General features: G+C 40.1%; 1 protein-coding gene across 3 annotated transcripts in view; it reads right to left on the bottom strand.

Annotated features, from left to right (window-relative positions):
* atf6 (activating transcription factor 6) overlaps window positions 1-15472 on the bottom strand; it is a 377097-nt gene that overhangs the window by 249357 nt on the left and 112268 nt on the right. For all 3 annotated transcript variants that reach the window (XM_073063651.1, XM_073063649.1, XM_073063650.1), the window contains exons 8-9: window positions 10589-10774; window positions 8207-8298 (exon numbers count right to left, since the gene is read on the bottom strand). In XM_073063651.1, coding sequence (XP_072919752.1) covers window positions 8207-8298; window positions 10589-10774 — 278 coding nt within the window. The remainder of the gene's footprint in view (window positions 1-8206; window positions 8299-10588; window positions 10775-15472) is intronic.

Raw genomic sequence — 15472 nt, 5'->3', positions numbered from 1 at the left:
TTTTAGAAAGTCCATTATGTTCTTCTTCAGCAGGACTGCAAAAAGAATTAACACATCAGTTCCAAACTGCCTGATTTTCTATAAACACACACTTACAGTGAAGGAACAAAATAGGACTTTTTGTATGTACCAAAAAAGAACACAATAGCACATTTATGGCCAGTAGCAATTGTCAGTAAAATGTCAAAAAGAAAAACAGATGACATGTTAAGCTAGATATTCAAAAAACTGAATGAGAATGTAAGAAAATGGATGTATTTTAACAATTTAAACTAATTAATTCAAAGGTCTTGCATCAGACAGTGTAAAATGATTTAACGTAAACCAGACACGTGTCTAGTGGTCAGCACTGTTATTTTTGCTGTTTGTAATTTATAGATAAACAATTTGGACATAAATGTAAAAGGTATGATTAGTAAGTTTGTTGTTGATATTAAAATACATGATAATGTCTACTGTGTATATGGTTATGAACAATTGCAGAGAGTTCTTAATCATCTAGGTATGTGGATTGGAAATGGCTCTCAATAGATTTCAGTACGTAGCTCACATCAGATGGCATTCTGGGAGATCAGCCGGGATAGAACCAGTGAATGGTAAGAGCCATGGGAAGTGTTATGGAACAGAGACCTCAATGTTGCAGGTAGATGGGCTGGTGAAAAGGCATTTGGCATGCTTCAGTCAGTGCATTTAAGTATAGAGTTGGAAAGTTACATTGTCATTATTTTAGACATTGGTGAGGCCACATCTGTAGCACTGAGCAGAGTTCAGTCATTCTGTTATTAATCCAAAAAGAATACAGAAAAGAATTACTGGGATTTACCTGGACTTGGGGACCTGAGTTACAAGGAGAGGTTGCATATACTAAGAAGTTATTGCCCGGAATGCAAAGAATTGAGGGGTGACCCAAGAGAGGTATTTAAGATCATGAGAGGCACAGACAGGGTGAAAGCACGTAGTCTATTTCCCAGGAAGGAAGTGCTAAAAACAAGAAGGCATTGGTTTATGATCAGAGCTGAGAAAAAGGGCATGGAGGCAGCTTCTTCACACAAAGGATGGTGCACATTTGGAATAAGCTAAGAGAAATTATGTTTGAGGCTAGTACATTAACAGCATTTAAAAGCAATCTAGATAAGTACATGAACAGCAAAACAAAATCTGCAGATGCTGGGAATCCAAGCAACACACACAAAATGCTGAAGGAGCTCAGCAGACCAGGCAGCATCCATGGAAAAAAGTACAGTCGGCATTTCGGGTTAAAACCCTTCATCAAGCCTGGAGAAAAAAAAATCTGGAGTCAGAGTAAGAAGGTGGGGGAGGGGAGGAAGAGGGGTGAAGTAAAGAGCTGGGAAGTTGTTTGGTGGAAGGGATAAAGGGCAGGAGAAGGGTTAATCTGATAGAGGACAGAAGGCCATGGAAGAAAGAAAAGGGGGAGGAGCACCACAGGGAGGTGATAGGCAGGAAAGAAGATAGGGTGAGAGAATAAAAGGGAAGGCTGAGTACAGGGTTAATGGTCAGTTACTTAAGAGTGTGGATGAACAGAGGGACCTTGAAATTCAAATCCATACATCCCTCAAGGTCGCTGCACAGGTTGATAGGCTAGTTAAGAAGGCCTATGGGATGTTAGGCGTCATTAATGGGGGATTAAATTCAAGAGTAGAGAGGCCATGTTGCAACTCTACAAATCTCTGGTGAGAACACACTTACACAGTATTGTGTTCAGTTCTGGTCACTTCATTATAGGAATGATGTGGAAGCTATGGAGAGGGTGCAGAGGAGATTAGAATAGCAAACACCAGAGGGCATATGTACAAAGTTAAGGGAGGGAAGTTTAGGGGAGACATCAGGGGTAAGTTTTTTTACACAGAGGGTTGTGGGTGCCTGGAATGACTTGCCAGGGATGGTGGTGGAGGCTAAAACATTAGGGGTATTTAAGAGCCTCTTAGACAGGAAAATGGATGATAGAAAAATTGAGGGTTACAGGGCAGTGTGGGTTTAGTACTTTTTTTTTAGGAATATATGGGTCCGCACAACATCAAGGGCTGAAGGGCCTGTACTGTGCTGTAGTATTCTAGTGTCTAGTGTCTAGGAATAGGGAATGGTGAAGGAGGATGCAGGGCAATATCAGAAGTTGGAGAAGTTAATGTTCATGCCATCAGTAATATGAAAATAGGAAGTGGAATTAAAATGGATGGCCTTTGGGAGATCCTGCTTTTACGGGCAGGTGGAAGCACAGGTACTTGGTGAAGCAGTCTCCCAATCTTTGTCAGGTCTCCGCTGGGTTAGAAGTATGTGGATGTTCAAGAAAGCCTCATGCTCAACGCAAAATCTGAAACTAGAGCTGCAAGGTCACATATTTTTATTATTACTGATCTTGGCACATGTGGAAGGGGAAAACAAGTACCAAAATGCATTTCCAAATGGTTAACAAATGAAAAACAGATGCATGATCCAAGTTAGTTGGTAAGGTTCTCAGACAGCAGGGACCAGTATTCCTCTGGGATCATTGTTGAGGGTATTTGCATGTACTTGTTGGATTCTGGAATCTTAATTATATTATTGAAATTCGCTAACTAAACCAACCTGGGGACTTCATTAATACTAAAAGAAAAGATCAAGATGTAAATATTGGAATTGGGTTATTATTGTCATGTGCATTGAGACAGAGCTAAAAGCTTCTCTTGCACACTGAACAGATTGAGATTAATACAATTACAGTGTATTGAGATAGTACAACATATAGCAATAAAAGAATACATAATAAAGTGTAACAGCTACAGAGAAAGAGCAGTGCAGGTACACAGTTAAGTACATGTACATGATGAGACAAGGGAACCATTCCATAGCCTTTTAACAGTGGGGGAATAAGCTATCCTTGAGCCTGGTGTGGTACTTGCTTTTTGGCTTATGTATTTGATTATGCTGGATGCTTTACTTGGGCAGGGTGGTTTCTGTGATGTACTGACCTATAACCACAACTTTCTGCAGTTTACTGCAGTCATGGGGAAAGTAGATCCATCCCAATACGCTGCCTTCTGTGATGTATTAACAAAAATTGATAAGGGTCAAACTACTGCCCTTGTAGTGCACATATATAAAAAGCTATGTGAGTTAAGCACCTTCTCAAAAATCGCCAGGGTCAGAAGCTTCCTTCAGGGCTTTTAATGAGATCTTACTTGTGAAACTGCAGAAAGCTAAGTGAAATACATATTAAAGTCAATACAGAATTGATGCGCAGCTGAATGACTGTGCTGCAATACACAGCTCGAACCACATCATCAAGTTCGCCGATAACATGACCGTGGTGGGTCTCATCAGCAAGAACAACGAGTCAGCTTACAGAGAGGAGGTGCAGCAGCTAACAGACTGATGCAGAGCCAACAACCTGTCTCTGAATGTGAACAAAACAAAAGAGATGGTTGTTGACTTCAGGAGGGCATGGAGCGACCACTCCCCGCTGAACATCGACGGCTCCTTGGTAGAGATCTTTAAGAGCACCAAATTTCTTGGTGTTCACCTGACGGAGAATCTCACCTGGTCCCTCAACACCAGCTCCATAGCAAAAAAGAAAGCCCAGCAGCGTCTCTACTTTCTGCGAAGGTTGAGGAAGGTCCATCTCCCACCCCCCCATCCTCATCACATTCTGCAGGGGTTATATTGAGAGTATCCTGAGCAGCTGCATCACTGCATGGTTCTGAAATTGCACCACCTCGGATCGCAAGACCTTGCAGTGGATAGTGAGGTCAGCTGAAAAGATCATTGGGGTCTCTCTTCCCGCTATTATAGACATTTACACTACACGCTGCATCCGCAAAGCAAACAGCATTATGAAGGACCCCACGCACCCCTCATACAAACTCTTCTCCCTCCTGCCGTCTGGGAAAAGGCACCGAAGCATTCAGGCTCTCACGACCAGACTATGTAACAGTTTCTTCCCCCAAGCTATCAGACTCCTCAATACCCAGAGCCTAGACTGACACCTTACTGCCCCATTGTCTTGTTTATTATTTATTGTAATGCCTGCACTGTTTTGTGCACTTTATGCAGTCCTGGGTAGGTCTGTAGTCTAGTGTAGTTTTTTTTCTGTGTTGTTTTTTACGTAGTTCAGTCTAGTTTTTGCACTGTGTCATGTCAAGTCAAGTCACTTTTATTGTCATTTCGACCATAACTGCTGGTACTGTACATAGTAAAAATGAGACTTTTTTCAGGACCATAGTGTTACATGACACAGTACAAAAACTAGACTGAACTACGTAAAAAACACAGAAAAAAAACTACACTAGACTACAGACCTACCCAGGACAGCATAAAGTGCACAAAACAGTGCAGGCATTACAATAAATAATAAACAAGACAATAGGGCAGTAAGGTGTCAGTCCAGGCTCTGGGTATTGAGGTGTCTGATAGCTTGGAGGAAGAAACACCATGGTCCTGAAAAAACATTGTCTCATTTTTACTATGTACTGTACCAGCAGTTACGGTCGAAATGACAATAAAAGTGATTTGATTTGACTTGAAAATACTAATACTCAATTATTCTCACAACCAGTGTTAACCAAGGAAATATATACACACACAACACTCCATAACTATGACGTGTAACCAAGAGAAAACTCATGAAACAACAATATCTTAATGACCTCCTTCAAAATATCTAGTCAATGTTTACCAATATTAACTGCATATACAACTCACAGATATTGCTGTTTCAAGGGCAAATAAAGAGTGGACGGAGATAGATATTGGTCCACCATGTGCTTCAAAACGAAATCCAAATTTACCCGCGCAAGAAATGATATAAAAAACAGATTACATACAGGAAATGATGTTCATACAAAAAAAGTGCATCTCTAGAGCACAGAATAATCCTCGACTGCCATCCTTAAGGTGTCAAACTTAACCAGTGAAACTAACAGTCAAGTGATCATTTCTCTAAATCTTTGGTAAAAGAAAGATAGTCTCAGAGATTTGTCTTGAAAACAGGCTTACTGCATAGGCTTCAAACCATTTAATTTCAAAAATACCAGCCTTGATGATGATCCTGGTGGGGATCAGCAAGATATGCCAGGCCGGTTAACCATGAGGACAGGGTGAGCTGATTAGCTTGGAGCCCTCTTGTGGTATGGTTAGCCAGAAGAGATCAATAGGAACACAGTTCCATTGGCTCTTCTGGGTTGATTGCCTGATGCCTTGGATCCTATTATGTACATAAACATGAAACCTCCTTGTTTCATTAAATATATAAGCAGACATAACATTGTTGTCAATTAAAGATCTTGATATCATCTAGTTCTGTGACCACCCTTTTGTTATCATTTTTGCTATCTCAATTCTCTCTCTATGTGAGTCTGCGAGACACGAGTTGACTAAGGGCCTACTCTCTGTTGTTTGGTAGCAGTAGTCACGGAGAGCTACCCAACTGTTTGACTTCTCTTTGCTAAACTCCTTGTTCATGATTAAAAGGAAGACCTCGCCTTTGATGAAAAGTGCTAATTTATAAGACCAGCTTGGCTAAATCTGGTTGAGCAGAGGTAAATACATCAATGTGCTTGGCTTGTTCATCTACAATCTTCCCTTTTGCACAGATTCTACTGTCATAGGGTCTGAAATGAATTGAGCATCTGTTCTTCAAGGCATTTGTCTTCAATGTGCTGACAGTGGGCTGATGAGCACCATGGAGGCAGACTTCACCCACTATGACCCACCCCAGGTCTAGTCATTGGCCATGAGGTGCATTGCGCTGACCATTATATTCTTCACGTACCCTATATGCATGGACGGTGTCTCTGCCAAACAACAGGCGAATTTCAGCAGAAGAGTCAAGTGGGGTAGCTTCAGGAGTTGCAAATTCATCCGTGTTGTTGGGAATATGGTTGTACTCAATGAGAGTTGGCAAGGCTAACAGAGTCCCCTCCTATTCACTCTATAATAAGTCTACCCGCCCTTCTTCAGGCAACTTCTAATCTTCCAGAACATGTGTTAGAATATATGGGGAAACAGCTTTGAAAACTGAAATGTGCCAAAGAATGTTGATTTTGCAATTGACACATTGCTTTGATCATCTAATATTACATTTGCTTTCATTTTTTGCTCAGGCTGTCCTGTCAGATAGATGTTGATAAGACAAATTTTGGAGTAGGATTTGCTATGGAACCCTTTCCTGCACACCTCTCTGCATGAGGGAGCAGCTATAACAGGTGAATGCTCAGCTGGCTCCCACCACGGTCTGCTGTGGTTGTGCTGGAATCAGTAGTAGCACAAGGCACTAGCCCTGAATGAAGTTCTGATACCGTATGTGCTGGTCACAGTTGCATTCAGTGCAGTGTGTGGCAGCTTCACAGTCGTTTGCTTGGTATGCTGTTGAAGCACAACATTTGAAACATACTGAGTACTCCTTCAGAAAGCATCTCCAAACTACAAACGGCTTTTCTCAAAGTTCTCTAACTCCAATTCTTATGGACCAGACATTGTCTATCGGGGTTCATGGCAGAGTTTTCTAATTTAGTTTTCTTGACTGTAATAGGGATTCTGATTTCCAATCCTTTTGCTGAAGACCCCTCTTTGAATGATGTGCTATCAGAAACTGAGATTCTGCCAACCACAGTAGTGTCATCAGCAAATTTATAGATAGCCTTTGAGCTGTGCCTAGCCACAGTCACGAGTGTAGAGAGAGTAGATCAGTAGGCTAAGAATGCATCCTTGAAGTGCGTCTGTGTTAATTGTAGCAAGAATATGTTATCACCAATTGTACGGGTGGTGATCTCCTGATGAGGAAGTCAAGAATCCAGTTGCAGAAAGAGGTAGACGTTTCTTTACCAGTTAATATTAGAATCAGAATCAGAAAATTCAGACAAGTCCCTTTAAAGATTATGAACAGATGGGCAAGGGTTTTGATTGAAGGGGGGTGAAAAGCTGATAAAGACATAAAAGACAACAGAATTAAACTACAAAACTAACCAGCTGTATGGAATTCCTCTGTGTGTGCAATTTCAAAACAACTGCCCATCAGCAACTGATTGTTGTAAAGTGTCATGTTATGCCCAGGCATGACTTCATCAATCAAATCGCTTTTCTCAACTCTTAAATTTATTTAATTTTTGTTGTTGTTTTCTTATTCATGAAAATAAGAACAGAATTTAAGCTATTCATATCAAAATAAATCTTAGGAAGAATATTAATAAATTTATAGTAAAGCAGTCAGCATAATTTAAAAACCCCATCCACTCCAAACATTCGCTCTTCTCACCTCTCCCCTTGGAAAGCACATACCACCAGGCACAAGGACAGCTTCCTGTTGGGAGATCACCACCAGTACATATATGATAAGATGGACTCCTGACCTCAGAATCTACCTTATTATGATCTTGCACCTTATGTCGACCTGAACTGCACTTTCTCTGTAGTTGTTGCATTTTATTCTGCATTCTGTTATTGTTTTATATTGCACTACCTCAAAGCACTATGAATGATTTGATTTGCTTGTATGGTAATGCAAGAAGATTTTGATCGTACATCAGTACATATGATAATAATAACTAATTCCAATTCCACTTTTATCACTGAAAATTTATGGGAGAGTGGCAAAGAGAAAGCCACTGTGAAAAAAACCTCAAATGAAATCTCAGCTAGAGTTTGCCAGAAGGCATGTGGGAGACTCTGAAGTCAGCTGGAAGAAGGTTCTATGGTTTGATGAAACCAAAATTGAGCTGTTCAGCCATCAGACTAAACACTGTTTAGTGTAAGCCAAACACCGCACATCATCAAAACACACTGTCCCTACCGTGAAGCATAGTGGTGGCTGTGTGGATGCTTCACTGCAGCAGGCCCTAGAAGGCTTGTGAAGGTAAAGGGTAAAATCAATGCAGCCTAAACAGGGAAATCCTGGAGGAAAACCTGATGCAGTGTGCAAGAGAACTGCGACTTGGGAGAAGATCTGTTTCTCAGCAAACCAATGACCTGAAGCATAAAGTCAAAGCTACTCAAGAATAGCTTAAAAACAACAAAGTTAACATCCTGGAGTGGACGTTATGAAACTAAAATGCTGGATATTAATCACTTTTAGGTACTTAGGTGCAAGAGCTATTGGTGACTGATCTGTCAATGTAGTTTTACACACCAGAACATAGTTAATAAAAGAGACTGGCATGTTTCTCATTTAGATACTGAATCGGGATATGGAAATGAATACTCAAATATTTAAATTTACCTTGCAGGACCATAACTGAATGCTATGAACACCAACAATGCCATGACACATGCAGCTCTTCTTCTTGGAGCAGAAACTTTTAATTGCTGATTCTGAAAGATGAAAAATTATTATATTTCCAAATATACAGCAGAGTCCTGAAGTACTAAATTAACACAAAATTTACAAGATTGTGAGATCCTCTTCTTTTACTCTATTCTTCTTTTCATGCATAAACTTGTGAACCCCTTTGATCTCAACATACTATCTTCAAAAGGGCAAACTAATTCATTCACATCATAAGACCATAAGATATAGGAGTAGAATTAGGACATTTGGCCCATCGAGTTTGATCTGCCATTTCATCATGCCTAATCCATTTCCTTCTCAGCTGTAATCTCCTGCCTTCTCTTCATATCCCTTCATGCCCTGACTAATCAAGAATCTATCAACCTCTACCTTATATATACCCAATGACACAGCCTCCACAGCCGCCTGTGGCAACAAATTCCACAGATACATCACTCTCTGGCTAAAGAAATTCCTCCTTACCTCTGCTCTAAATGGACATCCCTCTGTTCTGTGGCTGTGTCCTCTGGTCTTCGATTCCCCCAACACAGGAAACATCCTCTCCACATCTAATCTATCAAGGCCTTTCAAGATTTGATAAGTTTCGATGAGATCCCCCTTCAATTCTTCTGAATTCCAGTGAGTATAAGCCCAAAGCCATTAAACGCTCCTCATATGATTCGCCTTTCAATCCCAGAATCACTTTTGTGAACGTCCTTTGAACCCTCTCCAATACCAGTACATCCTTTCTTAGATAAGTGGCCCAAACTTGCTCACAATACTCCAAGTGAGGCCTCACCCAGAGCCTTATAAAACATCCTCATTACATCATAAACACAGACAGCACAGAAATCAGCCCATGGGATTGTTAATGCTGACAATCTAATATTATCCCTGATATGAGCACTTGATCCTTGATCTTCCAGGTTTTGGTAATTTCAATGCACCCCTAAATGCTTTGAGAGTACCCACTTCCAATACTGAGCCAGCCAATGTATTTCAGATTCCAACCATGCCTTAGGTAAAGAAGTTCTTTCTCTGACACCCACTAAAAGGATTAGATAAATCAAGTTTGGGCTATAACATCAACAAGATGCAGCTGCTGGGAAATGACCAAACAAACCACACCATTGCAGAAAGCAATCATCACCTTCTAAGAGCAAATTTGAGACTAGCAGTCTTATCAGCAATATTCTTAATTGCTATCCCTGAATACTTATGGACCAGCAGCACATCCTTTCCTTCTTCCCTGCTTGTGGAAATACAAAATCTGCATTAATACAACAGAAGCAAAGTAGCATGCAGCTACAGGAGGACAATCCACTGACTTAAAAATCAAATGACAGGACTTTAAGGATTTCCTTTTTCTCAAACAAAACACTAAAATCTTCATGTTACGTCACTCCAGAAATTCCACTCAAGGTTCTGGATGTGAGTTACATTTGATTCCCACAACAGATTTGCATCAAATGAAGTAATTCTGCATGCATTGCAGCTTTCAGAGCATTGCATTGCCAAAAACTTTAAATAATATTCTTCTGAAAGGCAGCTATCGTTGAACACTTTGGAACAGTCATGCTTTCACTGTACAAACCTTTCTTTGTTTTCAATACTTTGCGGCTGGTTCCGACTATCCCCTCCTAGCAACCACACAGAACCAACTACATCCACTCTCCCAACCAACCTAGGTCTCAAAAAGTTCTATCTACCAACTTCGGCATTCACACTTCCCCAAGTCAACACTGATTCTCTAATCTCTCAGCTTCCAACTACATCAGGCATCAATTCCCTTTTTGCCCCTAACCAACTCTCAGCAAATTCCACCAACCACTGAGTCTCCAACTCTCCCAAATTATACCTGACATAATAGGGACACTTAAAAGACTCCTAGATAGGCACATAGATGTAACAAAAATAGAGAGTTACGGGCTGTGTAGGAGAGAAGGGTTAGACTGAAAGCCACAACATCATGGGCCAAAGGGCCAATACCGTTCTATACTTTCTCTGTTCTATGTTCTACACCAGGTTACTTCCTGGTAATCTGGCAATGATTATTCTCTGTTCAAAAATAGCTCAAGTTCCACTTACGCCAGATGTTTAGAACAATTGCCACATATGTGCATGTAAATGGGACCATTTTCCAAAGAACTAAAAGCATGCCTATTTTTCCCAGCAAACTAAATTAAAACTGCTTCTGAGAAATGCTCATCTTTTCTAATAAAATATTGCACTGCATCTTTTAAGATTATTAAATTATCACCTGTATGATCTACAGGCAGTGAACTTTTTCTTCCTCAACATCCAGATTCAAGCCTATTCTGGAAACTTACTGACCTCGGACATCAACTCCTGGAGCTGTTTTTGAAGAGAACCATTTTCATTCTTAAGCTTGGCATTTTCAACAAGTGCAGACCTCAGCCTGTGCTCCAGATTCAGTAAATATTCCTTCTTCTTTCTTCGGGAAAGACATGCTGATTCACGATTCTTAATCATTCTTTCTTGTCGTCTTAGTGCACTTACCTATTTGATAGCAACATAAGAAAGTATGATTGAAAAACAATTTTAAATGAATTGTCTGCAATTATTTAATATAAATTTGAATTTTATTATTAACCATCAACAAGGACAAGAGAAGAAGATACAAAGGAACACTACCACTATGCTTTGTTCCTCAAGCCACACACCATCCTGACTTGAAAACATATCCTCAGTGGGTCTATATCCTGAAACTTTCTACCCAACAGCACTTCTTACTCATTCACTGCAGTATTTCAAACAGGTGGTTCACCATCACTTTCTGAATGAAAGCTAGCTTTGTCAACAATGCCTTAGTGTTGAAAAGGTTAAAAAAATTCCAGCATTTTACAAACTTGTCCTGTGAGGGGCGTGTCCTATTTGTTGGTCAAAAGCCCTTCCGTCGAGATTGGTCAGTTTAAAAAGAATGCATTACTGATGAAGCTAAGTCACATCTCCATTAAAAAGGAGGAAAATGGTGCTGTTGATCACAACCAAAATATTCCAACACTTGGTGCTTCAGCCTCACCCATAATAATTTTGAATAAGGAAATATTCTGCCATTGATACATAAAATACCTGCCTTCAATTGCAGCTACCTGCAGAGACAGTGTCGCTCCATACAAAAGGTCATCTATTAAAAGCATAGCTTTTTAAAATGATTATTTGAAAGCCCAGAGAAACATTAAAATGTCATATCTGGTGCAGTAGAACTTGCCATGGGTTTCAGCCTGGGAATGATTACACAGAACAAATCCTTGAAATAACTCACTGCACACTCAATGGGGATAACATAACTCCATGCAGCATTTGTAATCGCTGAATCTATTGGTCTAACCAGCGTTTTGAAAATGTATTTCTGAATGCATAAGTGAAATAGATTCACTCAAAATTTCAAATTTGTTATGCTATTATCATTTTTGGGACACAAAGGAATGCATTCAAAGATTTAATTTGAATGAAAGACAGTACAGTTTGATTTGCAAATCAAACAGTTCTTGTAAGCAAATTATGCCCGCTTACCTAAAGAATGCACAATGTATCAGATGAGGCCTTACCAGTTGAGTAGATCTACATTTACATAACACCAGCAGACTTGGAGATCAGCTGCAGATAGCTCACATGATGTAACATGCCTATAAACCTCAGGACTTACACATTTTTGACTCAGTGTAGAATTATATATGGTCGCCCTCCTTATCCGCGGGTTCCGCATGTGCGGATTCAACCAACCACGGATCGGGAAAACCCGGAAGTTCTCTCTCCAGCACCTGTTGTTTGAGCATGTACAGACTTTTTTTTCTAGTCATTATTCCCTAAACAATTTAGTATAACAACTATTTACATTGTATTGGGTATTACAAGTAATCTAGAGATGATTTAAAGTGTACGGGAGGATGTGCATAGGTTACCGTGGATTGGGAATCGAAAAAAAAACAGGTACATCCAGTATTATTTAGCGTCAGTTAGTCAAACGTTTGTCTTTGTATATACTATATATTTTACCTTTCTATGCATATAAAACACTTAAGAAACATAAGTATTTCAATAATTAAACCACTGCGTTGCTTAGTACTAATTGTAGCTTTCATCGAGGCAGGACCTCCATTATTCTCACTTTAGCCTTTAAAATTGTTCCGATCGTTGACTGACTGTAACCTAACGCTTTTCCAATGACCGATGGCATTTCACCTCTTTCCAATTGCTTTATTATTTCCACTTTATTTTCAACCGTGATCGTTTTCCGGAACAGAAACACTGCGGGCAGCAGGTCCCAAGCTCCTCTGGGTCCTAAAGTCCACCGCACTGATACAAGTTAAATAAGGTCCGGAGCTCCGCCAGATCCTAAAGTCCACTGACTTGAGCATCTGCGTTTTTTGGTAATCGCGGAGGGTCCTGGAACCAATCCCCTGTGGATAAGGAGGGCCAACTGTATGCTTTTTCTTTTTCAGAAGTTTATCTATGTTCTCAACTCACTGGCTGGCACTGATTGGCAGTGCTTGCATTTCATTTGCAGAGAGTAAATGCCCATAAGGCAGCTGGGCTGACAACATCAATGTCAACAAGATCAAGGACATGGTTATCAAGTTCAGGAGAGTTCACACCACTCACACCCCTCTTTACATCAACGGCACAGCAGTGGATACTGTGTGCAGTTTCAAACTCCTAACTGCACATCTTGCACAATTTCTCATGGTCCCAAAACATATCCTACACAATCAAGAAAGCTCACCAATGCCTCTACTTTCTGAGGAGCTGAAGGGAGCTGGACTATGTACATCTATACTCACGTCATTCTACAGATGTGCAGTAGAGAGCATCCAAACATGCTGCATTACAGTATGGTACAGAAACTGCACTACTGTGGACAGGAGGGCTCTATAATGGGCAGGATCACCATACTGCCATCAAGGACATTATAGTGCTGGAAAAAGACCAGCAATATCAGGAAGGACCCCACCCAACCTACTCATGAGACTGTTTGTCCCACTCCTATCAGGAAAGAGGCTATGTAGCATCTTTTCCAGGACCACCAGATTTTTAAAAAACTTATGTTTCTTTATTCTGTACCTTATTGCTTTTTTGTGCTGCATTGCATCTGAAGTACCAATTATTTCATTTTCCTTAACACTTGTGTACCGGAAAGGACATTAAATAATCTTGAATAACAAGTTTATAATGACACAAGAGGCTTCACTTCAAAGAAATTTTAAAGGTACGGCTTGATGTTATTTTTATACCATTCAATATTGGTGATCACCACATGAACTGATAATTTTGATGGTATTGTCATGGTAAATGGGTGAATGGAAATTGTAATTCTGGATGTTAATATAATGGTACGTACACAGTTTAAGAACACAGGAGCAAGGAGGTGCCAAAAGCTAGCTCTGATAACCCAATTGATTTCCAAAGCTTACTTTTTATCTTCAGCCTTCAGAAAAATCAGTTAATTGAACACAGAAATTTTCCGATGGAACATGCAAAAATAAACAAAGAAATTAAATTACCAGAGCAAAAATCCTGTTTAAGACTAACACCTGCACATGTAAATCTTTCAACCACATCTGTTCAGTTAGTAGTTCAAAGAAACACAGGTCTGCGTTTTGTCAAGAGGAGCCCACCACCCACACTCAGCAGTAAGCTGCACGATTTTCTCCAAAACATCCCATGCAGCTATTAAACCCTCATTCCCAACAAAACTTTTGAGAACATTTACTGGATGCCAAACACACCAAAGCCAACAGAGTTCTATTTAATATTTTCAACTCAGTAGTGACAGTAACATACAAAAACAAAGAAATTATTAAATCACAGTTTGTTAAATCATCTGACAGCATTTAAGTATTTGACTAATACAAATTATTATGAATGTGTTAATTGCCTTTCTTTGTGTTTCTTGCTCACAGCTGTAAGATATCTTATCAAATGAATTGTATAGTGAATCCAGCTGCTGGTTTCTCTGTGATTCTAGGAAAGCCCTTTTCCCCACTGTTGAATACAAAAAAGTGCTTGAACTGGGTCAGCAAATCCATGACCCATGCATTCAAAAATGCCACAAATTTATTAGTATGAATCAAGTTAAATACTAGCAGTTCTTCACAGAACTGACAGCAAATCTCCACAGAACTGACAGCAAATCTCAACAAAATCAAACCCATAGAATAAATTGAGACTCACAAAACAAAAAGCAGCAATAGAGACAAACTCTATTCCAAGAAACTTCCTCACTCAAAATATAGCTCGGTTATGATCAATCTTTACCACCTCACATTGGCTCACAATTCATTAAAGCACTCTGTTCAAAATCTTCATCTTCACTCCTAACCTAACCACTCCTATCTACCCATCTCTGCAATCACAACCAACCTCACATTTTCATTCTTCATGCAGTGACATAAAATTTGTTACACTTCCCCTCTCCCCATCTCTCTTTTTTACATTCCCCATTCTGACTCCCCTCCTACCCCTTCCCTTCTCCTCAGCTGCTCATCATGTCCCTCTGTTGTCTCTCCTCCCCGTTCCCCCATTGTCTACTCACCTCTCCTATCAGATTCCTTTTGTTCTTCAGCCCTTTACTTTTTCCATCTATCATCTCCCAGCTTCTCACTTCATGCCACTCCTACATCTCTCCCCCCCCCCCCCCCCCAACCTTCCCCATCACCTAGCTCCCTACCACCTGCCAATGTACTTCATTCCCCACCTTCATATTCTGGCTTCTTCTCGCCTTACTATGCAGTCCCAATGAAGTGCCTCAGTCCGAAACAAACTGGTTATTCACTCCTCCACAGATGCTACCTAATCTGTTGAGATCCCCCAGCATTTTGTGTGTTGCTCATCTCCATTTATAGCTGGACTTAAAAATATTTCAGACGTCTTCAGAAATTCCCTTCCGAAAACGGACTTCTTGGTCACCTTGCTCTCTAGGTTACCTTAAAGTCTATTTGATGGACTGCTTTCATATAGCTCCCACTCTTTCTATGTGCCCAACATTCTCTTCTCTGACACAAACCACTTTGGTTACAGTTAAATGAGTTACTGTCACATTGCAAGCTTCATTACCAAACAGTAGCATGGAACTAGAGAAATCTTAAAAGTTCATGATGACACTGCACTACAGAACAAGCCCAGCAACACCAAAAGAATTGAGGTGATTACACTTGGGAAATTTCCTCTTCCCAAATCACTGAGATTCTGAAAACT

Source organism: Hemitrygon akajei, chromosome 12, assembly GCF_048418815.1.
Source record: "Hemitrygon akajei chromosome 12, sHemAka1.3, whole genome shotgun sequence".
NCBI classification, from domain to species: Eukaryota; Metazoa; Chordata; class Chondrichthyes; order Myliobatiformes; family Dasyatidae; genus Hemitrygon; species Hemitrygon akajei.
Note: the sequence above shows the minus strand (reverse complement) of the source record. Positions and strands in the feature narration are given on the sequence as shown.